Source organism: Daphnia pulex, chromosome 3, assembly GCF_021134715.1.
Source record: "Daphnia pulex isolate KAP4 chromosome 3, ASM2113471v1".
NCBI classification, from domain to species: Eukaryota; Metazoa; Arthropoda; class Branchiopoda; order Diplostraca; family Daphniidae; genus Daphnia; species Daphnia pulex.
Genome location: NC_060019.1, coordinates 13,212,076 through 13,235,785, shown reverse-complemented (window position 1 = coordinate 13,235,785; position 23,710 = coordinate 13,212,076). Strand labels below are relative to the sequence as shown.

Sequence of the window (23,710 nt, the reverse complement as noted above, 5' to 3'; positions counted from 1 at the left end):
TCATTCGTCGTGCGTGAGCTATTTGTTCAATCAAAAAGCTTGCACGAATCCAGACGGAATGTTCACCTGGATAAATACAGAGCACGAAAAACTATGCAAATGGCGGTGCAATTATTTCGACGGGCAGCACCAACAGCATTTCATTTCCGTCATTCCTGACAAAACGGTGCGAATTCGAGTCCATCCATGTACCGGTACCCAATTACCCAATCACGCCTGCTCCGCCTGCTGAGCTGGATCAAGTCAATGAGCACCTCTCTGCCTGCCCCTATAGCTATATAGTATGTGCTGGAAGAAAACCAGAAAAATAATTAACGGAGAACAAAGAACAACAGGTGTGGCAACGGAAGCGATCCCCGAGGAGATTGTCGACCTCAGCAGGAGCATTGCAAGCATTTAAATATAGAAAATATAATAATAATAATAATGTAGCAGTTTCCTCATTGAGATTAGCGTGAGCCTTGTTCTGCTGTAAATCGCTGTAAATAAAAACAGGCTTCCGTGATTTTCTCCATCCGGTTGAGAATCAAATTAGGTAGAAACGGTCACGGTGCAATTGTGAAACACCGTTTGGAAAATAAGCTGCGTGATATCAATTCTCGAATGCAGAGCTCACCATATGGTACAGGAGTTGAATTGATTCGTACCCAGGAAACCAGTCTGAGTCTAGTTGACGTTCATAATCATCGGACCCAAAATGGCGCCAAGTTCAAACGGCTCTCATTCCCCCATGGGATTGAATTCAATCGACGAATTGAACCGATTAAAGGCGTTTAATACGTAGACATCAGCAATAATAATTCAATGAGGAAAATCAAACGGTCAATTAAGGTCAAGGAGAGAGAGGCGGCGAGGAGGGAAAGGTGAAAACGTCAAAATCAACAAGAGAAAATTGTACGCGAAATTACACAATTTAAAAAAAAAAATGATGGAAAAAATCGTCGGACGTTGAGAGAGTCTCAAATGAAAACTTACCGTCAAATCATCAGACAACAAAAGAGGCGACAGAAAAATGCAGGCGCGGTTTCATCTGACTAGGTCTGTACATCGACACACACGAATCATACACTGTAAAAATACACACAACAAAATAAGTCGCAAATAAAATTCAAGCCAAATGTTAGAAATCCTGTTTTTGTCCCACATAATAAAGAAATCGTGGAATTGTCATCCGAATTAGATATTATTCGCATTAATTTTATATGTGTTTTTTTGTTTTGTTTAGTCTGATCAAATAGCCAAACAACGTGGCTGTTGACCCCATTCGTTTGGGGAAAAAAAGAAAAAAGGCACGTCATCAAACTTTCGATTACCACATTTCACTTGGTCGGCATTTAGCCCAATTTCCCTTTGTGGTTTAGCTGCTGCTGCTGCTATTTGATGCAATCGCAAAGTCCCAACGCTCTTTCGTTAAAATATACAAAGAAAGAGAAAGAGAGCTCCAGTTGTAGCGCAACAATCGCTCGACTGGGCACAACATTTAGTGACGCAATGATACGGGGCTGCTCAAAAAATCGACGTCACTCCAAAAATAATAATTTTTCCCTTTTTTTTACAGAGATAAGAATTGCGCGGGAATTGTTCGATGATTAAAAACAGATCGGGACGGACGGAAACGAGAGAGGCCGGACAAAAAATCCAAGGTGTATAAGGCAGGAGAAGCTGCGGGGTGGCGGCTCAGGCGATACTTTCCGAATGATTGCCAGTGGCGTTGGGTAAAGTGACGACGACATTGGACAGCGACGGGTCGCGGTGGATGCGGACGGCCCCGTTGACCAAATGACGGCCACCACCTTGGTCCGTGTCGGTCGTGTCGTCATCATCGGTGACGGACCGCTCCGTGTCGGCGGATGGCTTGGCCATGTTCTTCCGGATGAAGCGCAAACTGCTGCGAGCACTGCGGCGGAAGGATTCGCGCAAGAGGCGGGTCAGCTCGGCTGCCGTCATGGGAGCACTGCTGCTGCTCGTCGTGTCTGAGCTGCTGGAACTGGACGTTCCATTACCAGTGCAATCGGTCGTGCTGGAACAAGCGCTGCTGCTTCCGGACGTCGAGGCTTCGGTACTTTCGCAGTCCACCAACTGGGAAAGACGGTCACTGAGAATGCCTGGACGGAGACTTTCCGATCCGTGGCTACGCATTTCCAGGATGACGGAAGTGTAAGCTGGAGGCAAGTGCCTGGAAGCGGAAGTGATGGATGTCTGGTGGTGATGATCTCTTGCCAAATCCATTTCGGCCATGGCGGCCATGCTCGTCACCGTGTTGCCAGGAGTGTGGACGGGGGTCGTCATGTCGCGGATCTGGCGGAAACTGCGCCGGATGCTCTCGCGCAACATTTTGGCAATCCTGTATCGATCAAACCAAATGGAATATAAAATTGGAAAAATGGAAAATATTGTTTAGATGATGGATTACCGCGCTCCAGTGGCCGTGTTGTAGGTCGGAGGCGGAGTGTATTTGGGCGGTGGATCGGGAAACGTTGCCGGATTAGGCGATGGCGAACGCGAACGGGATCGTGAGGAACGACCCGATCTGCGCCGCTCGCTCCTCTGCTGACTGCGCGACGACCTGGATGCAGTGCGGGAAGACGACTGGCTCGGGATGAGGTACGTTCGGAAGTTTGGCCGGTAAAGTAATTTGATTCTCTGCAAATTTATTTAAAAAAACAAAGTCAAAGGTGAATCGTCTTTTTGTTTTGTATGTCATCTTACATCAAACAAGTCAGACGGGCCGGAAGAGAGATATCGGATGCACTGGATGAGACCGACGGCCGGAATAAGAAGGATGGGAATCAATTGAAGCATGGACCCAGCTTGACGGGCCCAAAGGGGCCAATAAGCGTAGCCTTCGGTCATTCGCCAATTGAACATGTCGCAGAAATGGCCCATTTTGAAAGACGACACACTCAGCACCTGCGATAATTCAATTTTTAAAAAGAAAATAAGAAAACAATTGAAAATGAGTGCCATACGGCCATTGAAGAAGAAGCGAAAGTGAATGTCATAATAAATAAATCAATCAAATACCAAAAGTCCAACGGGCAAAACGACGCTCCACGAGAAAGTGAGCATGGGGACGCACCAGTTGGCCATGCAGCCGGGCCCTTTGACGAGGACGGCCACGATACTTTCGCCATTGTACGGCCGACCGCGAACAATCAAGACGGCCGCTATTTGGACGACGTAGATGATCATGAGCCACCACAGCGAGCCCACCACGTAATCCAGGTGGTAAACGATGGAAATTCCCAACTAAATCACAAATAATAATATTAAAGACAATTAGGAAAATGAATAAAACACACATCGTGACTCGATGATTAAACTCAATCGTGACTCGATGGAAAATCAGGGAGACACAACCGACTGGATTGCACGCGCCTCAAGGCCAATTCACAAGTTTGAATGAGCGTCATCATCACGTATTGACTTTTCCGGTTGTGTGCCGACGTCTTAAGGACGAGCTGGCCCATCAATCAACCCGCAATATCCCGACGAATAATGGCCGGCCGTGTCTTGGATTTTCGTGCAACGGGAGAGAAAGAGATGGACGAAATTTGTACAACATCTCACCTCGGTGGCTAGGGGGAGGCAGAGGAAGAATCCAACGAGGCACGTGCAAAAGGTGATGGTCGTCTCCCAGGATTTGAGACAACACGAGCGAAAGGCCACGATGCCGTTGATGACGCAATGCCAAATGGCCAGCTGCTGGGCGATGCCAAAGGCCACCAGGGAAAAGTAAAAGAGGACGGCCCAAAAAGGTGAGAACTCGGTGGGACCGATGATGGCCACCAGGGCTGGAAACAATTCCGTCGCCAGTCGGATCGGCTGGTAACCCGAATGGTCACCCGGACCGTCATCACCTTCACGCACAGCCACTCCCATCACCAAATTGTTGTGGAATTCCTCTTGCCTTAATAGGAAAAATTGAGAAACTCATTAGATAATTCAATTCAATTAGCAGAGTCAAAATCAATACTTGTTGAGAAGATTGGCCTGTTGGTGCTGTCGCATGAATCGCAAATTCTTGAGGAATCTGTAACTCTTGTCCGTTTCTGTGCAACGAAAAAATTGGCGGTAAAATTTAAAAAATTCAAATTCAATTAGAAATGGATATACCGAATGAGCTCATGATGTATTCGTAAGGGCCTCTAGAGTTGATGATTTGTAAGCAGGCGGATGCCAGGAAGCCGGACAACATGAGGACGAAGAGCGTGAGACCGATGACGACGGTAATGTCACGCCGCAAGCTGTGCCCGTACCGATTGTGCGACGTGATTTGCATGACGATGGCTCCGCACATGCCCCAAGTCATAAACACCTCGCGGGCTGCAATCACCCAGACCTATGGACAACACACAAAAAACGGCCATTGCCCATTAATAACAATATTTGGGGAGGGGAAAAATAACACACGAGCCAGAAGGAAGAAACGAATGGATGGACAAGTAAAAGAAAAAATGAAAAAAATCGTTAAAAGAGTCAACGAACCGAGAGACTTTTATATGCGCATATCAAAATAGCGAATGTGTAACGGTTGAGCTCTTAACGTCCGGATCAAGTCAATAAATCTCTGTCCGGTTCTTTTTGTTTTTAATGTACCGTTGGATAAAGTAAAGGGGGGGGGGAAGCAAGCAGCTCATATCGCGTGTCTCGACTATACAGTTACACCGGTTGACTCTACATTATGTTAGCCAAAAGACAAGTGATTCAAACGGACGACGTACTTTGGTGTCTGTGAAAAACTCGTTCCAAGGAGTCCGGTCGAGGACGCCTCCAACGCCGCTGGTCGGCACCGACGAGCTGTAGCCCAGCACCTTGACGCAGATGATGAAATAGCCGAGAATGGGCAAAGTGCCGAAGGCGTAAACCACTTTGCCGTACGAACGCAGCCCTGGATTCAATCCATCCATCCGAACGACAAATGGAATAATAATTTTTCAAAAAAAGACCATTTAGAAAAAGATGAAAAAGATGACGACAAAATGGTTCAATCTGATCAGTTTTATAACATGTGTGTGTTTTTATTGATACCTTTGCCGAGGGCTACGAAAACGATCATCCAGATAACGGCCAAGTTGAAGGCCAGCTCAAACTTGAGAGACATGAAGCTGAGTGGCGGCGACCAGGGAGCGCTGCGCTGCAACACCCGGGCCCTTCAATGACGATTAGAAAAATGTGGATAAAAAATAAAATGTTATTTCCACCTGTGTATAATTAACTTGATGAGGTTAACACTATCCATCAAGGTGTCTATTGCGAGGCCATTTCGACTTTGAGAATGGCCAAAAGAAAAAATATTCAAATGTGTGGCGGCTCGGCCTTGTGTAACATGGCGGAACCGAATAATAAATAAGTCAATTCATGTCTTACTGGAAGTAATCGGGAATGGTTTCTTCGAGGCTGAACGAGTAGTTGGTAGGTTGGGAGCAGCCGCGAATTTGCTCGTAGCATTTTGACCATTTGTAGCGATCCTCCTGGGCGATGAAGGAATCGCGGAAGTAGAAGAACATCCAGGCCACGCCGACGATGCTGTAGATGCCGCTGATGGCCTGGCCGATGAGCAGAGCGATGCCCACTCCCTGATGGAAATCAATGCATTCGTTTTAGTATAGTATTAAATCGTATTCATTTAAAAAGAGGTAAAAATTACTTTGAAAATGGGCGAGATGCGCCACATGTCGATGACGTTGGAGCCGAGGAATTGGCCGAGGCAGGCGTGAAAGCAGAGGAGCGGGATGCCAAAGAGGAACGACAGGAGCATAAACTGGACGATAAAATTGCCGCCGTACTCGATGCTCAACAGGGCGAAACGGGAGACGTTGAAGAGGCCCAGGGTGGCGGCCAGCAGGGCGAACATGGGCGACATGTTGTGCGGCCAAATGCCGCCCAATTTCCGGCGTGACTCTTCCTCGGGATCGACGTTGCCATCCGCGTTGCGATTCCTCCTGTTATCAAAATTCAATGCGAAAAGAAATTCATTCGAGTCATTTTGGCATCAAATAAGACAAAGGAACGGTGAAATAATCAGAGAAATGACAACAACATTCCTCATCTTGTCTTCCAGTCGAACCTGAAACAACAACAACAACAACAACAACAACTAAATGAAAAAGAAAAAGGGAAAAAGATTGGGGCAGATGCCCTTTGATTCTCGTCTGCGTCCGTCTGCGGTATGTTTATGGCGGTCGGGAGATTTCAAATTCCTTTCATTCTTCTTCTTCTTCTTTTTGAGTGGTCTGTCCTTTTTGGCTGGGGCATCAGAGCGCGTCTCTCCACTCGTATTGCTCTAATCGTGGGAATTATTTATTACAACCCGCCCGATTACAAGTCGGAGAGAGAAAAAGAAGAAGAACAAAAGACAAACGCGGCTCAGGCAGCGGCCGTATAGCAACGGCTCAGCCAAAAAGCAGCAGCGATTATGCTGGAAATAATATAGAAAAGCCCGGCTGGCTGGCTGGCCTGTGAGTGCGCCGTCGTAATGATTTTCACCTTGCCGCCAGTCGACGTTAAAAGTTTCGGACAACGGAACTCTTTTTTATTCTTAACTTTTTTATTATTTTAATTTTTTTCGTGTTGTCGGCCAGCAGAATCCAGCCCGCGTAATGTCGTTCCTACTCCCATTTTCACGCCATAATGTCATCAGCATCAGACCGTCCATCTTTCTCAGAGAGAATTTCGTTTCGGGTTCAGGTTTTCGCCTCGTTAAACAGTTCGACCAACTGGACAGAAAAAAAGTTTTTCCTCCTTCCATCAATCCGTCGACGCTTTTTTGTTTCTTGTTTGAAAGGTTCGAATTTCGTCCACGCTCCAGCGCGGGCGCTTTTAACGGAGCGTGAATGAAATACTATTATTATTATCCGTGAGGTAAAAGAAAAGAAACTTGTTTCATGTCTTATCGAGCAAGGAGAGTATACGGGTAGGTAAACGGATTGAGCGTACCTTATAAAAATATGGAGGAAAGAAAATGAAGAAAGAAAAATTGAAAGTTCAGAGTAACGGTGAATCCAGTCGAGAGAATCGTTGGCCCCACTGCGGTCCCTCTGGTTTTTCCCTATTTAGCCCAGGCTACGTGTACTGCGTGTGACATGTGAAATTTGATGTTGGAAAATGTTGAGCTTTTGATTTCTTATTGAATTGAATTTCTTGGATTATTTCGAGTGTTGGATTTCATAATAATAAAACCCTGGCTGAATATAATCCGAATTTAAATTTTCCAATTCAAAGAGCTTTTATTTACAACTTTTTGGTCTCTTTTCATTCGTTGAAAACACTTTCCCACTCTCTGATTTCAAATGATCCCCCCTCCCATTTTTGTTTGTTAGATGATTACCAGTTCAATAAATATTGTCAAATGCGCATAGAAATCTTCTCTTCTAGTCGGGAGCACTTGGATTTCGTCACTGATTCATTTTCCTTTTAGTTCTCTGAAAACGACGGGGGGAAAATGTAGAGAGAAGAATCGGTTCTTCTTCTTCCAGTCGTTTCGTTCCCATGGCTACCGGGAGAAACAACGATTGGGGCAGCGGCCGTTTCGACACGTTTTCTTCCGGCGGTTTTTTAAATTTTATTTTCCGTTCACAAATAAAAAGAGAAGGGGGAAATAAAGAAAGAAAATCAAAATCCTTTCCTTTTTCTTTTTCCTCCGTTCAAAAAAAGAAAAAAAAAGTCCGTGAGAAAATTTAGTTTTTTTAAAAAGAAAATCGACAATGGCCAAACCGAAACTGTCGACGTGAAATACGTGAAGGTTACGTCTACATGGCCAATCAGGAACAAGTCGAAAGGAAGTCGACCTTAGACGCAATTTTGGGCTGTTTCTGTTCCTTTCCAGTCAAGAACAACAGTCTAAGGAAATGGATTAACATTTCCTAGTCATCATTTCAGCCTCAAGCAAGTCCATTGAAACGCCACAAATGAGAGAAAAAACAACAACTGAAAATGATGATGACTGACCTTCTTTGCGAGCGGACAATGGGCGTATCAGGTGACGAGACGGTCGAGGCGCGTGAAGTTCCGGAAGCGGCGCTCATGTTGGAACGTTGGCGCCGAGCCCGTGAATGACCTCCGCCACCTCCGCCGCCACTTTCACGAGTCCGTCCACTCCGTCCGCGTTGACGTCTCGATTGATTCGACGACGACGACGTCAGGGGACGATGGACGCCGCTAGTGGCGCTGCTGTTGCTGCAAGGATCGCCAGACGGCGGAGTGGCCAAAGAGTCGCCAGCCGTTCCGGCAGCAGCAGCCGAGGACGACAATTGCTCCCCATCCAGGGACGTCTGCATGACAGAGAAACGCGACACTTGACGCACTAGCACTTCTCTTCCGGGCCCGGAAGAGTTAACTGGCGAGGCGGTCGGCGGATGAGACACTACGGCGGCCGAGTTATTCGTTGCAGACGGCCATCGATTCGTTGGCTCTTGTTCCGATTCAACTTGAAAAGTGCTGGACGAATACGGCGGAGTGGCTGTCGCATCACTGGCGGATCGGCTTCCAGCTGCCACCGATTCACTAGTCGACACGGCTGGACTGACGAAGGCCGTCGGAATGGCGCCCGAGCGCTGGCAAGAACTTGAAGTTGAAGAAGAAGAAGAAAAAGGAGGCGGAGGCAATAGCGGAGGTGGGAACGGGCTGGCGGCAGAGCTGCGGCTGCTGTTGCTGCTCGTTTCCTCCATCATGGCCAGGGGTTGCTGCTTGTTCATGGGTTGCCATAGTAACGGGACCGCCGCCCGACTGGAACGCTCGTCCCCCGAACTGCTACTCGTGCTGCTGGTGCTGCTGCCAACGTTGCCGAGACTCTCGTTCAGACTCTTATGGCCACCACCGCCAAGAGCTCTGCATTCATTTCTCACCGAGGCGCTGCTGGTCGCATCTGCTCCGTCGTTAGCCGATGGATAATGCGGCGGCTGGCCATTGCAACTCTTTGTCCCGCTAAGATGGCCGTCGCCGTCAACACCACCCTCACCTGTCGTGAAGCAAAAACAAAAGATGAATTTGGCGAACAAAAACAACTGCTGTAGTAATAACGACTCGTTTTTTAAAATACAAATTGTCTCGTGATGAAGTTGTTATCTATTCAGTTTGAAAACTTTCTTCATTTCAACAATAGAACCAAACGGCGTATGACGAAATATTCTCCGTAATGAGTCGTAAACAATTGAGAGAAAATAATTCAACCCATCATCTAGCGTCCATTTTAATTGGTCACGGTCAACAATTTCCGAGTGAAATTTACCCCCCGTCTGTTTTATTCATTTTTCCCTTTTTTAACTTTATAATTTTTGACGATCCCGAAAATCCCATTTTCATTATTGTTCATCAGCCGTGTGTTACACCCACACGCATTTATTCACCTGCCACCTGCTCGACGATGGAAACGCACCTGACTCTTGTTCTTTCTTTTGTTTTCACATTTTCCAACGTCAATTGTTGCATCATCCTCGGATGGAAATAAAAGTTCACCTGTTTCCCTCCCTCTTGCGGATAACATTCACCCCACGGCATCATTATCCACAGTTGAATGAATTCGGATTTTTAAAAAAGAGATTGTCGGTTGACGATGTCGCGTGAGTAACGATAGAGAGCAGCACAAGTCGACCCCTTTCTTTCTCTCTATCGCCTTTTGTGGCGTGCGTGATGTTGTTGTTGTTGTTGTTTACCTGAAGGAGAGGCAGAGGAGACGTTGATGGGGTCAACGTCCGCCGACGGACCTCCGGTGGAACCGGCGGACATGCGGAATCGGACCATCCGCCGCATCGAACTGCGTCGCATTCGGGCCTGTTGTTGGGCCTGCAGTTGCTGCAGTGTAGTCGGTTGTTGTCGAGTCGACTCGTCGGCCACCTGTCGGATCCAAAACATAATATAATATACACATTTAAAATAAACATTAATAATTATTATTTGTTCAAACAAGTCGAATTGTATTGGGCAACCGTTTGATTTCGTACAAATTCCATTTGGTGCCCACCATCAGGTAGCGAATGTCTCTCGTTTCTTGGTTTCTTTTTGTCACGAAAAATGTTTTGTATGGTGGACAACAAGAAAAACAAGTAAACTGGCCGTTATTGGCCATTGGGGTAGAAAGGAAAAGGAAAAAAACGAAAGTCACGATTTTCTTTCGGGAACAATCGAGAATTTAGAGAAAAGAAAAAAAAGTTCTTTTTTAAATGTTTCCCTCTTAAGTGAACGAATGGAATCTATTCCCCAAACTGGGATTATTGACACGTCGATTAAGAGTCAGTGAATCGTAGAGAAATGAAATCCAAATTAAATTTTTTCCTACAGGATTTCGAGATTAATGACCGAGCCACAATGTGCGTTAACGACCGGGTTTTTTCGGTTGTCCCGAGGGCCGTTGGGAAAAGGGAAAACACAAATGGGACGGATGGACTTACCCTTAGAATCGAATGATGGCCAGTTGTTGCTGCTGTTGCTGAAGAAGAAGTGGTTGTCTCGTTGTTTGTCGAGGGAGTCGTTGGAATTCCTGCGCCGTCCAGGCCGTCGTTCCAGGAAGAAGTGCGGGCCAGTCGGGCGGCCGCCGCCTGACTGAGGTGGCCCTTGCCCAAACTGGTGGCCCGCCGGTTACCACCGCCGCTCAACATGGTCGAAAACATGTCCAGAATGCCTGAAATCAAATCCCAATCACGTTCCAATCAATATATCGAATCTCGATTCCAATCAAACATGAGAAGAAAAAAAAGTTGTATATGCAACACCTACGAACGAGATTCTAGAGAAAATGTTTTAAATTAAATTGCAAACGTGAAAAAACAAAACAACGGGAATATCCACCGCCGCCGTCTGGAAGGAAGAATTAAATTCAAAACACATTTGACCTTTCTCTGTCCGAAATGACTGAGATGGATACAACTGCGTGTGTAATCCAATATGCATCAAATATCACGCGACCTCCTCATCTCTTTCACACGGGATTCCATTTCTCCTCATGAATTTGATCCATCACAATTTCAGATTTATGGTTTTTTGGTGGGGGTTTTTGTTCGAGTGCTGTTATCATTTGTGTGGAGAAATCCAGTTCAACCTTGGTCGTGACTATAGTCAATAAACACGTGAATACAGACTGAGAGAGACGCAATATTGCACGCACGCACGGCGTCACGTTGATTGGAGCATTTCGACAATCAAGCCATTGGGACATTCTCGTTGTTGGTTGACAATTCCGTTCCGCATGTGGAGCAACGTGCAGCCAAATGAAAAAATCGAAATCTTGTGTCACTACCCATTTGTTTTTAATTCAATCGATTTCAATCAATTCGATTGCAGCCGATTCAAATATCTGGAAGGACTTTTTTTTTTATTCGTTCCCCCCAAAACTATTTCCGCAAGGCCAAGTGAATTTAAATTTGGATTTTCGGTTAGAGTGGTGGGGTTCTAGAGATGGCACACTTCATAACCGGCATTTTCTCGATTTTTCTAGACTTTTCCTTCGCTAGACATTTTGTCGGTGGTGGCGGCCATGTTGTTTTTCTTTCAAATTTTGAGTTGCGCAATGACGGACGAGTCACGTCGTCAGCCGCTTACAAAGTGGCGGGGGAAAACCCCTCAAACTGGTCACGCTACAATTTCTTCTCTCATTAAAACAACAACCCAATCCAAACACATTTTTCCATTTTCCCAAACTAACCAAGGGTACGAGTCTAAAAGACAAAAGAGTTGAAACACAAAAAGACAAGAGGAAACGACTTTTTCTCAAAGGCTACGTGGTGCTTTTACGTATTTGTTAATAGCCACTGGTGTCGTCATCAGTCCGAGAGGATAAAAAGCGCCTAGTCAGCATTATGCAGTTGTATACGTAACGAATCAAAGAGGAGCTCATGTAGTAAAAAGTAACTCGGCCTACAATGTCCATTGCGACGATAAAGAAATCGGCCATCCGAGTCTGCCTGGCCTAGCGACAAGACCTTGACATCATCTACTGTACTCTCACCGTTGCTGGCGTGTGTCGAGTTTCTTTTTATCTCTTGTCAAATCTCTTTTCTTTCTTTCTCTCTCTCCGATGCGTGTTTTTCTTTGCCAGGGCTCAGCAAAACACAACGGCGAATGCCACAACAGACGTCGTCGTCGCCGGGGTCTAATCAAACAATTCAAGGCCCATCGCATTTGAATTTTGAATAGAACCCGGGAAAATCCATTTTTTTTCAAATGCGATACGGTCCAGCGTTTCTTTGGCAAGATAATAAGGATACAAGGAAGAAGATGATGAGGTAGGCACGCGCGTTGCAGAGCTTCCACTCGGCTGATGATCAAATAGTTATTATATTATGTCGTTTGGAAAGGATTCGACCCTGGCAAGATCCCCCATTTTTAAAAGAAATGAACTTTGTTATTCCAGCAGGCGACTAGTAAAAGAAGAAGAAAATCAAAGAGAAGAGCAGAGAACTCAAACGGATATGAATAACGACATGACCAGCAGGGCCGGAGAAGCAGCGGCCGCCACAAAACAAGGTAACACTACTACCAAGAGTCCATCTTTTTCGGGTTTCTTTTCAAGGTCGGATTTTGGAGGGGGAAATCCAACCGAGATCCTCTTTTGAATGTTGGACCCGTTGGGTTGGTCGGCACCGTGCGTACGTGCTGTGTGTCTTTTAAGAGTTGTTGGTTTGAAACAACACCGTGAAACCCACCATCTTATTCCATCGCATCACACAAGTACGAAAAAAATAACAATTTCCTCCTTCTTCTTCTTCTTCTTGGGTGTGTTTCAAGGTTTTTTCCCATTTTCCTATTTTTCCAAAAAAAGGAAATTTTGACTCGTTCACTCTATTCCGACTGGCCTTCTACTCCTCTCCATTCCGTCTTTTGCCATTTGTCTCGTTACATCCGAGCAGATATGCTCTTCTTAACAGTACACACGCATCTACCATTGAAATCTACCTGCCCAGTTATTCTTCTTCTTCGACCCTCTGAATGCAACCCTCCTAGTCCTTCAAGTCCTTGAAAAACTCAATTCGTTCTACCCCTCGTTCACCCTTTCGTCCAGGTATGTGTATAATCCCCCCTCCCGACTATACCAACCGTAAGTTCATCTCAACAAATCATCGTCTTTTCTCTCCGTTTAAAAGGAAGAAAAAGTCTAATAAAACATTTAAAAAATAAGAAGAAGAAAGAGAAGAATCAACCCAGAATGGAATATGCTAATGCTTTCGAGAAAAGGGCTACGGGTTCAACGGTTGGAAACGGCAATCGAGAGAGAGAGAGACGGAAAGTTACGTGGCTGAACGACACAACCTTGAAAGACTTGCGCGTCAAGAGAAGAAAAAACTCCCCCGACTCTCGTGAGGGGTCTGCATTTGGTAACCAACGGGAGAAGCTCACGCTCCTATTCGGGATTGGAGAGACTACTGGTGGACTTGCATGTTGCGCACACATTTCTATTTAAGGAGAACAAGGAAGTTGGATCGATCAGACGGGGGGGCCAATCGTCACCTTGGGGGGAGATGGAGAAATGGCCAAAATGATGACGGAAGAGGAGGACTGCCGAGTCCATCAGCTCGGGGCCATGACTTACACACGGCGGGAGATTATTACGACGGCAATAACTAAAAGAACCCCACCAGACATATCCGCTTCGTTATCCGGGTAGTAGCACTCGCTAAAAAATATTACAGGCTGTTCAACAACATGGTCGATTTGCCATGGACCATCAGCCGACAAAATGGCCAAGCAAAAAAGAAACAAAGCAAATAATTGAAATTCCAAAAAAACAGTCACGAACATTCCACACACACGCATTCATCCTCTGCGTGAAAAAGCCAAGGTGAATTCTTTCCTATCAAGAAAACAAAACAAAACAAAAAGCGTTGTTGCTTTACTGGTTGCTAAGCCTCGGTCACGTGACATCTTCACCCAGCCGGGACTCTCCGTATAGTTCTGGCCATGGAGCGTGAATGGAACGTTGAAAACGATTGAGAAAAATCGAACAATCAAATGCGGTGGTGGTGGTGGTGGTATTTTCGGTTCGTTTCGCACACAATGACAAAACGAGAAACAAAATAATTTCGCCCAGCAGCTAATGAAATTGATAAGGAGGCGGAACCCCCTCGTGCATATGTCCTTCACAAGACAACAACTGCTGGACGCCTTCGAACAAAAAAAAAACCTGAACGCACTACTCTCGTGTTATTGTTGAATCAGTACTCGCGGCTAATTTACATTTTTTCCTATCTGGTTTTAGTACAAAATAGAAAAAGGGCGTGTCTTTGGACTAGACGGAGCTAATTTACGCAATTGTATGAAACAAATTTTGTTCTGGCTACTTTTCTGTTTGATCTACATTTTGTGGGGTTTTTTCTTTCGTTTCTTTGGCCGGAGCAGTGCCGGCCGTGTGAGATTTAGACACGGCGATCGTGATACCCAGTCACACTCTCTCTCTCTGTCGCACGTAACCATCAGGACAACGTCAACCCCCATAAACACATCAGATAAATCAAACAATCGAGAGAAATGGCGAATCGGTCAGACAATCATTAGACGTCGACAAGGTCGTCCATGTCATTAACAGTCACCCGCTCTTAATAAAACAAAAAAATAAAATAAAAAGTGTTTGTCCGTGCGTGATCAGCCGGACGGCCAATTAGAAATTGGACTGGAATACAATAGGGGAAAAAACAAAAACAAATCGTGTCACACACACTGATGCCGTGCGAACGAGTATGTCTCTCTAACCTTCGTCACCGGGCCAAGCTGGAAAATCCAGTCCAATCCTTTGTGAGTTGACGATTGGCGTCAACGGGTTTTTGGTGTGTCTTTCCATTTGAACGCCCGTCATGCGATTTAACACGGGAGACCGTCGTGAATCATCAAAAACTCACGCAGTTTTCCTTTTTCTATTTACGTGCAAAACACAAGAGGCTTACGGATCTGGTGGCGCGTGACAAACGGCGCACTTTCTCGAAAAAATATAATCGAATAAAAATGTTCTGGTTTGTTGTTTTCATGGTCAGCCAAATACAACACGAATTAGCCCCAAACGTTCAAATCCCCATAGCGGGACTGGAGGGGTGTTTATTCTATTTTATTCTATTTTAGATTTTAAAATTCTCCGTAACGTGTTGCCAGACAGAAAATTGACCTGCGGTGGTCTCTCTATGATTCTGTCGCCCCCCTTTTTCTATTTTTGGACTTGGCTGATCATAATCAGACACGGAATTGTTACGTCAATAGAGGAGGCGGTGGTGGTGGTGTGGACTGAATGAAGGACTAGTTATTATTGATTGCACATGTCTGGGTTTTAGTGGGTAAAGTGATGAAATCATGCGAGTTGGCTGACCCCTTTTTCCCACCGGCAATTTTAGACAAACATTTGCAAGTTGCAATGGTCTGACGACGAGTGGGGACGAGTTGGCGGAATTCCCAGAAACTCGGCGGCGGTCGCCCTGAATTCTTCCCCTCCGATTCAACAGCAACTACAAATCCAAAATCAAATAGAAAACGTCAAACTCGACAACGACAACAACAACGTCGTGTGTGTCTCGAGGCACCGGATCCAATATTATCCGGTTGACTATCGAATAAGGGCCAGGCTTCTCTCTCTATTTTGTACTCGAGTGGAAAGTCAGCCAGTCGGTGGTTTTTCGTTGTCATAGGCAAACACGAGGGAGATGATGGGGAAATCAAACGATTGCGATATTATATACACAGTCCGGCCCTTCTCTTTCTCCTGGACAGCCCAGAATAAAAAAAAAAAGAGAATGGCTGAAACCAGTTGACTGGACGATAGACTCGAAAGAATAAACAAGAGATGGGGTGAAGTGGTTGCCCGTTTCGGCCGATGAGCCGAGTTACATGACGACATGGACGTGTGTTTTCCCGCCAGACTGTCCACACTGCATGCACCGACATGTGTCGCTCACACAAAGAGTCCGTGACGAATAGCCTACAGATAGACACGCGGCAGTGTAACGACGACCATTTGAAATTGCGCCATCATTTTCTATCATGGAAGAAAGAGCAGCAGCTCCCGGTTTCCATTCAATGAATGCAGCACCAGCCGGCGTTCTTCACGCAGCGTTTGAGATCAAATAAAAAATAAAAAAAAAGGAACGTGCAGCCTCATTGCGCAGAGCGAGAAATAAGCCACTGGTCACAAGTCAAACAGAAGAAGAAAACCGCACTCTACACAGCAGAGACGGCCAAAGCTGGACGGCCAAAGCTGGACGCGGTTCTCTAATGCAAGTAGAGACGGTCAAGGTCCATCCAGGAGAGATCCCAACATCACCAACAATCACAAGCAGGAATAAGAGGGAAACTCTCTCTCTCTCTCTAAAAATAAATATCTATACACGAATCGTGATCCAGCCAGTCGCAGCACAATCTTTCGTCGCCGTACGCTCGTTAGCGAGTAACCAACTAATGATGGCAACCGCAAAGAAAAAAAACGATCGAACGGCTATCGGCACGTAAAATAAACGCGTTGACAAAACCTCAAAATGGCGTCCCTGAAAAATATCAAAATGGCACCGCGAAAAAAATAACATGAACGAAAAACGTGTAAGTCACAGAGGACTGGTCCCGCCCCGGTTTAGTGTCACACGAAATAATTGTCGACGTCACGTGCAAACTGATCCCTGTACGCTATATAGAAACAATAAAATTACAAGATATGGTTCTTACTGGCTGATTTTTCATTTCATATCGTTCGGTCGACCAAAGAAAAAATCCGGATTCCGATGGGAACCGAATAATAAAAACTGGATAGAATGTAACTTTTTTTATTTATTTATTTACTGACTCGCGACTATTTTTTTTTTCTTTTCTTTTCACGCCGTACGAGATCAGTTTTTAAATAAAAATAAAAAGTTATATACTATATTTCTCTTTTCTTTTGTCTCTTTTTTTAAAATTCTCATTCGTTTCGCTTTACTGGTCACTTTGAATTTCACGCCAACCCACCCGAATCCTGAGCTCCTATTTTTCTTGTTCTTTCTCTCGGGCTGTGCCGATTCTCTTGTTGCTCATTTCTTTCTTTTCGGTTCTGTTGAACGCGTTGGCAAGGTTGAACTTTCACACGCCACGCCATATCGCCATTGACTCACAGACTTACTACCCCACTGCTGCCATTTATTTACCACATTACCCAATTCAAGAATTTGAGAAACTACAAAATAAATAAATAAAAAAGGAATCAGCTATTGTTAATAGCCTAAATTTGAGATTGGAGAGGTAGAAATAGATACACAGCCCAAAAAGTCAAACAAAAGACGCTCTTACATCACCGATAAGGCCAGGAGGGAAAAAATAACAGCCGCAGGCAAAGAGAGATCTACAAAATATTCCTCATTTGGAAATGTGTACGTATAAAGGAGCTACCGGTGTTGTGGAGATTTCAATCCACCGTCTTTTGTTAGCCGAAAAAATCGCCTAACGAGCAATTTCGTCCGAGAGACAATTAAGAAAAAAAAAACTAAATTCACCGAGGTGTTGATATTAAATAGGTACATCGTCAAAAACACTTTGAAAAAATGTAAGTCACTCTCGATTGAATTTCCATGTTCTTTTTTTCGCGCTTGACGTCACCGAAACACACACAAAAATGTTTATTATTGGCGGCAGTCTATTCCGACGCAGAACCGTGTCGTCCGGTTTACATTATCTCTCCCGCTCTCTCTCTCGTTAAGCTCGAAAAGAGACGGTTCGTGAACGGGAATGAAAGTGCGGGCCGATTTGTCTTAGTTTTTGGGGGGTTCACGGTTAAAGAGTTCAGTAGCGTCCGATTTAATTCAAAAGAATTCGAAAGGAATTTTTTTCTCTTTTAGCGAAATTTCGATTTAAAGGAAAAGCTGAAACAAATTTCGCAATGTGTGTACGTACGTAACGTTTCATGGCCACGCGAGTGTTTTTGTTTTGGCCATTGTATAAGACTGGGCATTTGGCCATTTTCACGCCTTGCCATCTGATCGCCTTGCCAGCGGCAAAGTTGTTGTAGCGCAATATTTGCTGATTTATTGATTTGAATGAACGAAATCTCCTAGTGAGAGAGAGGTCCGCCCCCCCCCCTTTTTTTTCTTTCTTTCATGATTTGTCATCTTTATTATCACCGTCGTCGTCGTCCGACTCTCAACTTCTTGTGTTGACTTTGGCTCGGTTGGCCAGCTCAAGTTTGGTGGGCGCGTGATGCAACAGCCGCATCGACTCGGCACGTCGTGGTCATGCCGAAATCACCGGACGAATCGTGTCAAGGTCCGTTTACTTTGGCAATCAAACGGCAGCGGCCTGAAAGCTCAAGCCACGGCGAGCACATGTGTAAATAACACACACGAAAAAAAAACTAACCTAACAACTGCCTGTCTGCCTGTGTGTGCTGTTGCGCTCAGGCGTGCACAACAAAAAAGCCAACCCCCTTCACGACCCAGCCCAATCCCTTCAACAGCAGTTACTCAGCAGAAAATATATAAAAGTGAACAACTCTTATCTTGTTTAGTTCGGTTTACAACCTGTTTATCCGCAAGCCAATTTCCAACGCTCAATATTCACGAATTGTATACGTTCGTCAACGAGGGTTAACTCTCCTTTTGTTTTCTGACGGTTAACTTCTACGGGTTAATTCACAACTATAACGGAATAGAAAACGAGAGATACTTGAACGGAGGTCAATGGGAATTTTTTTCTCTTCTTTCACGAAATGCGGTCCAATAAAAATAAAAATTTCCTTTTTTTTTCGTCAATTTTCGGAATTTTTCGGGGCCGCTGTCGGAGAGAAAGAGAAAAAAAAGTCGAAAAATTGGGTCGGAATTCGTCGAGTGAACGAAACGAAACGAACGAACACAAACCCGCAAATGCAGAAAGAAAGAAAGAAAAAGGAGAGGTAGTAGTAGTAGTCCTACACTAAGACAATTGAAACATTCAAATTGTTTCTAAACATCAGCAGCCGTGATTGGCCGCGTGTTTTTCTTTCGACGGGGGAAGGTCCTCGGGTTGCCAAGAGACAAAGGAAAAGAGTCAACTTGGCAATCATCACGCAAATCACGAATGTCTTTTGAAAAGAGTCTGAGAAGGAAAGGAAACGACGAGGCAACTGACGACCCTGTCACGATCAGGGGATGTCGTGAGTCTCGTCACCCACCTCAACCCAAAGAGACCCCAAGAGACTCTGAGCGTGATGTCATTGGCGTTTTCTTTTTCACGACGGCCCTGTTTGGGCGCCTATTTCTATGCACATGTTGACGACGAACTTGGAAGAAATAAAAAGAAGTGAATGGCGTTATTATGCAGCGTCGAACGCCTCCTCCTTCTACCCTCGGGAGGAATAACCACCACCACCAAAACTTCAAAATGTAGGTGAGGTCTAAGAGGAAAAAAAGGTAAAAGACGTTCTTCTTCTTCTTGGGAGATAAGAAAGAGAACGGCGGCAGGATGGCACTGAATGGGTCACGTCACGGGATGTTGCACCTTTTTCTCATTATTTGCCTCCAGAGTTGAAATAACAAGAAGAAAAAAAAGAAGGGGGGAATGAAGAGGATTGACATTGGCTATTTCTAAAATGGGAAAAAAAGGGCATTTCCATATTAGGCACAAGTATGAAAACATTGTGATTCGGTAATTCCATCTCTACTTTTTACGCGCATGATTATTCGTTTGGGAACTCGTAAAATGAATTTTTAATTGCCATTCAGAGGGAAAATGTCGCTACGTTTTTACGATTTCGGTGCAATGCGCCACATACAATTATCCAAATGACTCTGTTTTCCACCCCCTACGTGTGCAATAGGAGCTGCTTCCCATGGAAAGATATGCGGACCGATCACGTCATCCCCGAGCAAATCGCGTCACAAAGCGTAACACAAAAGCCTCAGATATTCGAGCTCTGATAACACGGACTTTGGATTACGTCATTCGTATCGTAGTATAGTATCGGTGAAGGGGGGAAAAATTGTGATTAACAAATCCCCCATTCATCCGGTCGGGACACCGTTATTTAAGCTCCATTGTATCAGTTTTTTTTCTAAACAAATCAAATCAAATGGCGGTGCGGCTGTTTCTCTTTTTCCAACGAAAAACTTCAAACTGATACAATGAGTCGCAATGTCGCCACGTGATGCAATCGAGACGCTCACGTATCTACTTGGCAGTCCCGAGTCAGAAATGAAAAAAAAAGGAAAACCCACCGGCGCCAGATGGATCGAGCCGTGGTGGTGAAATCGCACAACTTTGAACGAAGCCAAAAGATCCAAAACAGTTGGTGATGAAAATGAAGGGACGAATTTGAGGGCGATCGGGTCATATAGAGGAGAAAGCGCCAAACGCTTAAAGAAAACAACAACTAAACGAACAAGGTGTAAAATATAAACCATCAAAAATTGCGCCATTCTCTCTTCTAGATTCCCTCCCTCTCTCTCCTGTGCGCCGTTCTGTTTAACAGACGAGGGATAGAAAAATAGAAAAAAGTACCGGCACGAAATAAACCGGAATATGACGATGGTTGCGCATTGTCTAGACGAAAAGAAGAAAGAGAAGAAGGGAAATAAAAAGAAAGATGGAAAGAGAGATGAGGCCGAGTGAAAAGAGAGGGAGAAAGGTGGAATAGAAAGAAAGAGAGAGAGAGGCAAAAGAATTTTTAAAAAAAGACTAGCTGGGAGTTTTCTAGTGCTAGGCGTTGACCTCTTTGTGGATGTCGGAGAGAAAGAAAAAATCCAAACAGCAAAACGAAAGGAACTTGGTTATCCATTGGAAAATCGAGAAAGAGAAAAAACAAACGACAATCAGCGCCATTGCAAAAAGGGAAATGAGAACAAGAGTTCATTCAGCCTCAGCGCAACTTGTCCAACCCTATCTCATTAACAAACTGCGCGTTTGGCATTCACAGTGTGTCGAATGAGTTTAGAAAGAGAGGAGGAAGAAGAAAAATGGAACATGATCCGAGCGATCAGCCGGAAGACAAGACTTTCCATCACATTCAGCCCCAAGGTTCTGCAGCATTCAAAAAGGCTAAACTACCACTCGATTACCTCACTCGACTACTACTATTGCCAGAATCTACTTATCGTACGTTCGTAAATGTCTAAGGTCACACAAGTGGCAAGGCCCCTTCTCTCTTTCTTAAATAAAATAAAACAAAATAAAACAAAACTCAACTAACCGGTCGATCCACATCCGGAGGAATCAACCTAGGCTTACGAATTCCGGTTTTTTCCTTTTCCCTCTCTCTCTCTTTTTCTGACTTGAAAATAACTGAAAATAATCAAAAATGATGTTGGCCGACAAAACAAGGCGACATGGAAAAGCGGGTCCAACCAAACTTGACCATTTACGTCCGTTTGCGTCTTTTTCGCAGTTTCTAAATGCCAAAAGACAAATTCGATTTCGTCACAATGCCATTTCTCTATCAAGGCGATACACACAAACTTTTCGTTGTGTCTCGTCGAATAGAATCCGAGAAGAGAACCAAAGAAAGAAATAGAAAAAGAAAGAAAGAGATATTAGCTCGTGTCAGCACTCACCTTGTTTTCTCTTTATATGGGAAGACAAATTCCGCACAGGGGACCCGGACACGATTTTCTCTCTCGGAACACTTTTTTATTCTTCTTCTTCTTTTTCGGATTATTTCTCTCTCTTGTACGAGGAGGCAAAGAACACGGTGCTTGCTGGCTTCTATTTCTTCTTGTATCGACTAACGGGATAATAACTGGACACTGTCACAATCCGTCGACCGTTTAACAAGATGACCCATCAAAGTAGCGGCACATTTCTTCTATCCGAATTCACAATCAACAATTCTGCGTGGACGAGATGACACGAGAAACGAGGATGGCGACCAACGGACGTTGAACTTCTCCATCCATCGAATTGGATCTTTTTCTTGTTGCCGATCCAGCCAAGGAAGATGAGGAAAAAACCAAAATTGAATGGCTAAAAAAAAGGAGAGAAAAGTGCTGGGCTACTTCTTCAGCTGCTGGAACATTTCCAACTCACACGACCCAGCTTGTGTTGTACAACAGCCCCAAATACATAAATGAAATCAAAACAACGCCGAATATTTCCCTCCCCCTTAAGAAAAACTTAACCGAACTCGGACGCACTTTGTTTTCTTCACCCCAACACGTCGAACAAACGGAGGGCACTCGTGTGAAAGGGACAAAGAAAATTCCGTCCAAGCCTCTCACAGTTGACTTCTCTCTTTTCCTTTTAGCGGAGGTTTGTAAGAGGGAAAGAGAGAGAGAAAACGGTATTGTAATGTAGTACTGTGTGAAAGAGATTGTTGTTGGGGGCTCCCTTCACTTGGATACCAGCTCCGAAGCTTGCTCGAGCACTACTAAAGTCGAGCCAGTCTCTCGTCTCTACTAGGCGCTGCAGTGGCGACCGTAGCGGCCGACCCGCGGTCCATAATATCCCCTCCGGTGTCTACGTCCTCTCTCTGTGTGTTTTCATACACACGCCAAGAATCACCCGTTTTTTTCTTTTTTTGAAAACTCTCCTCCCACCCCATCTCTCACCTGCGCCAGGTAGAGAGAAGCAAGTCAACCAATCAACAACCGTCTTTTCTCCTTTTCTCTCTCCCTTCTTCTTTTTCTTCTTCCAAAGAAACGGACGGACGGATGGATGGAATGAAAATGCACCGACACGCATAGAATCCATGCCCTCTGCCTGTGGTACAGGACTAGAGAGGTGGAACACGACGATCATTCACTGGAACTGGAACTTTGGCGGGTTGGAATAAGCGCACCACCGACTCTGTATTTGCTCCGGGGGAGGAGTTGTGTGTGTCTCTGTCGATTCATATCGAATTTTCTTTTTCTCACTGGCGGTGGTTCCTGGGGCCATCATCTCACACGGGATCCAAAGTCAGGTGCTATTCTTAACTGCGACGTCTCTCTCTTCTCCTTGATTTTGAAATTCCCTCCGACTGTCACAAGGGAGAAAGAAAAAGTATAACAAGGTCGTCATAACATAGGAAATTAGAACTCGACATTTCCGACCGATTCCTGGAGCTCACGTGAAAAAAAACCCCAAAAAATACAATCGAAGGGCGAATCCAACCAAAACGTGATCTGAATTCAAAATACCGGGGAAATTCAAATTGTTACCTGCGTCGAGAACTGACTGAACATGTCGCCAAAAAAATGCGCATTTCCTTCTACAGCAAAAAATAATTAAATAAAATAAATAAATTTAGGGCGAAAAAAAAGAGAAAAATGAAATGACCTCCCAATAGTTTCCTCCTCGTTAATGGCACCTCTAAAAACACAGGAGATGAAGTCGGTCCCAATTGACTGCGTCTGAAAAATGCGGTCCCATGGGCGGATCAAGGATCGGTTAAGACAGTCAACGACTTTGGCACCTATATACCTGCTTAACATCTTATCTAAAGCTGTTAATTCCATAAGCTAAGGTCATCAAGAAGGTGAACAAATGATAAACACACAGGAAGGAATAAAGGTGCGCAGCTCTATATCGCACGTCGCTTTTTTCGTTATCGTCACCTGACTGACGACTAGGGCGGTTGCAACATCCTGTGTGATGCGATGTGTGCGTTCTGGATTTGATTTTCCGATGAGGTTTCGACCTCGCCACCGCTGAGAATTACAATCGACTGTCCATGAACGGACGGTCCGCATTCCGGAATTAAAATTCAACCCATAAAACACAAAAACATCTACTAAAATTTAAGGACGTCCGCAAAAGAAACCGCGGCTGTGTGTGTGTTAAAAGATCCTAATCTTCTTCGGTCGTATATTTTGCCGTTGGTATGACAAGTCGAGAG

At 44.8% G+C, this 23,710-nt stretch overlaps 1 protein-coding gene across 1 annotated transcript; it reads right to left on the bottom strand.

Annotated features, from left to right (window-relative positions):
• Positions 1-754: 754 nt before the first annotated feature.
• LOC124190624 (sodium-dependent transporter bedraggled-like) lies at positions 755-23,678 on the bottom strand. The gene is made up of 17 exons (XM_046583415.1): positions 23,152-23,678; positions 23,034-23,083; positions 21,450-22,852; positions 10,389-10,618; positions 9,654-9,834; positions 7,951-8,959; positions 5,651-5,945; positions 5,371-5,579; positions 5,032-5,153; positions 4,725-4,891; positions 4,117-4,342; positions 3,977-4,052; positions 3,571-3,910; positions 3,025-3,249; positions 2,710-2,910; positions 2,414-2,643; positions 755-2,344 (listed from the first exon to the last, which is right to left on the bottom strand). Exons 4-17 carry the CDS (start codon positions 10,605-10,607, stop codon positions 1,678-1,680), a joined length of 4,167 nt encoding a protein of 1,388 aa, XP_046439371.1. The 5' UTR covers positions 10,608-10,618; positions 21,450-22,852; positions 23,034-23,083; positions 23,152-23,678; the 3' UTR covers positions 755-1,677.
• Between the last annotated feature and the right edge of the window lie 32 nt (positions 23,679-23,710).

Coding starts and splice junctions, on each gene's coding strand:
- LOC124190624 (XM_046583415.1), bottom strand. CDS start 10,607: ATGTTTTCGACCATGTTGAGCGGCGGTGGTAACCGGCGGGCCACCAGT. Junction 8,960..9,653: donor CTCCTCTGCCTCTCCTTCAG/GTAAACAACAAC, acceptor GCTTCACGACAG/GTGAGGGTGGTGTTGACGGC. Junction 3,250..3,570: donor GCCTCCCCCTAGCCACCGAG/GTGAGATGTTGT, acceptor TTTGTGATTTAG/TTGGGAATTTCCATCGTTTA.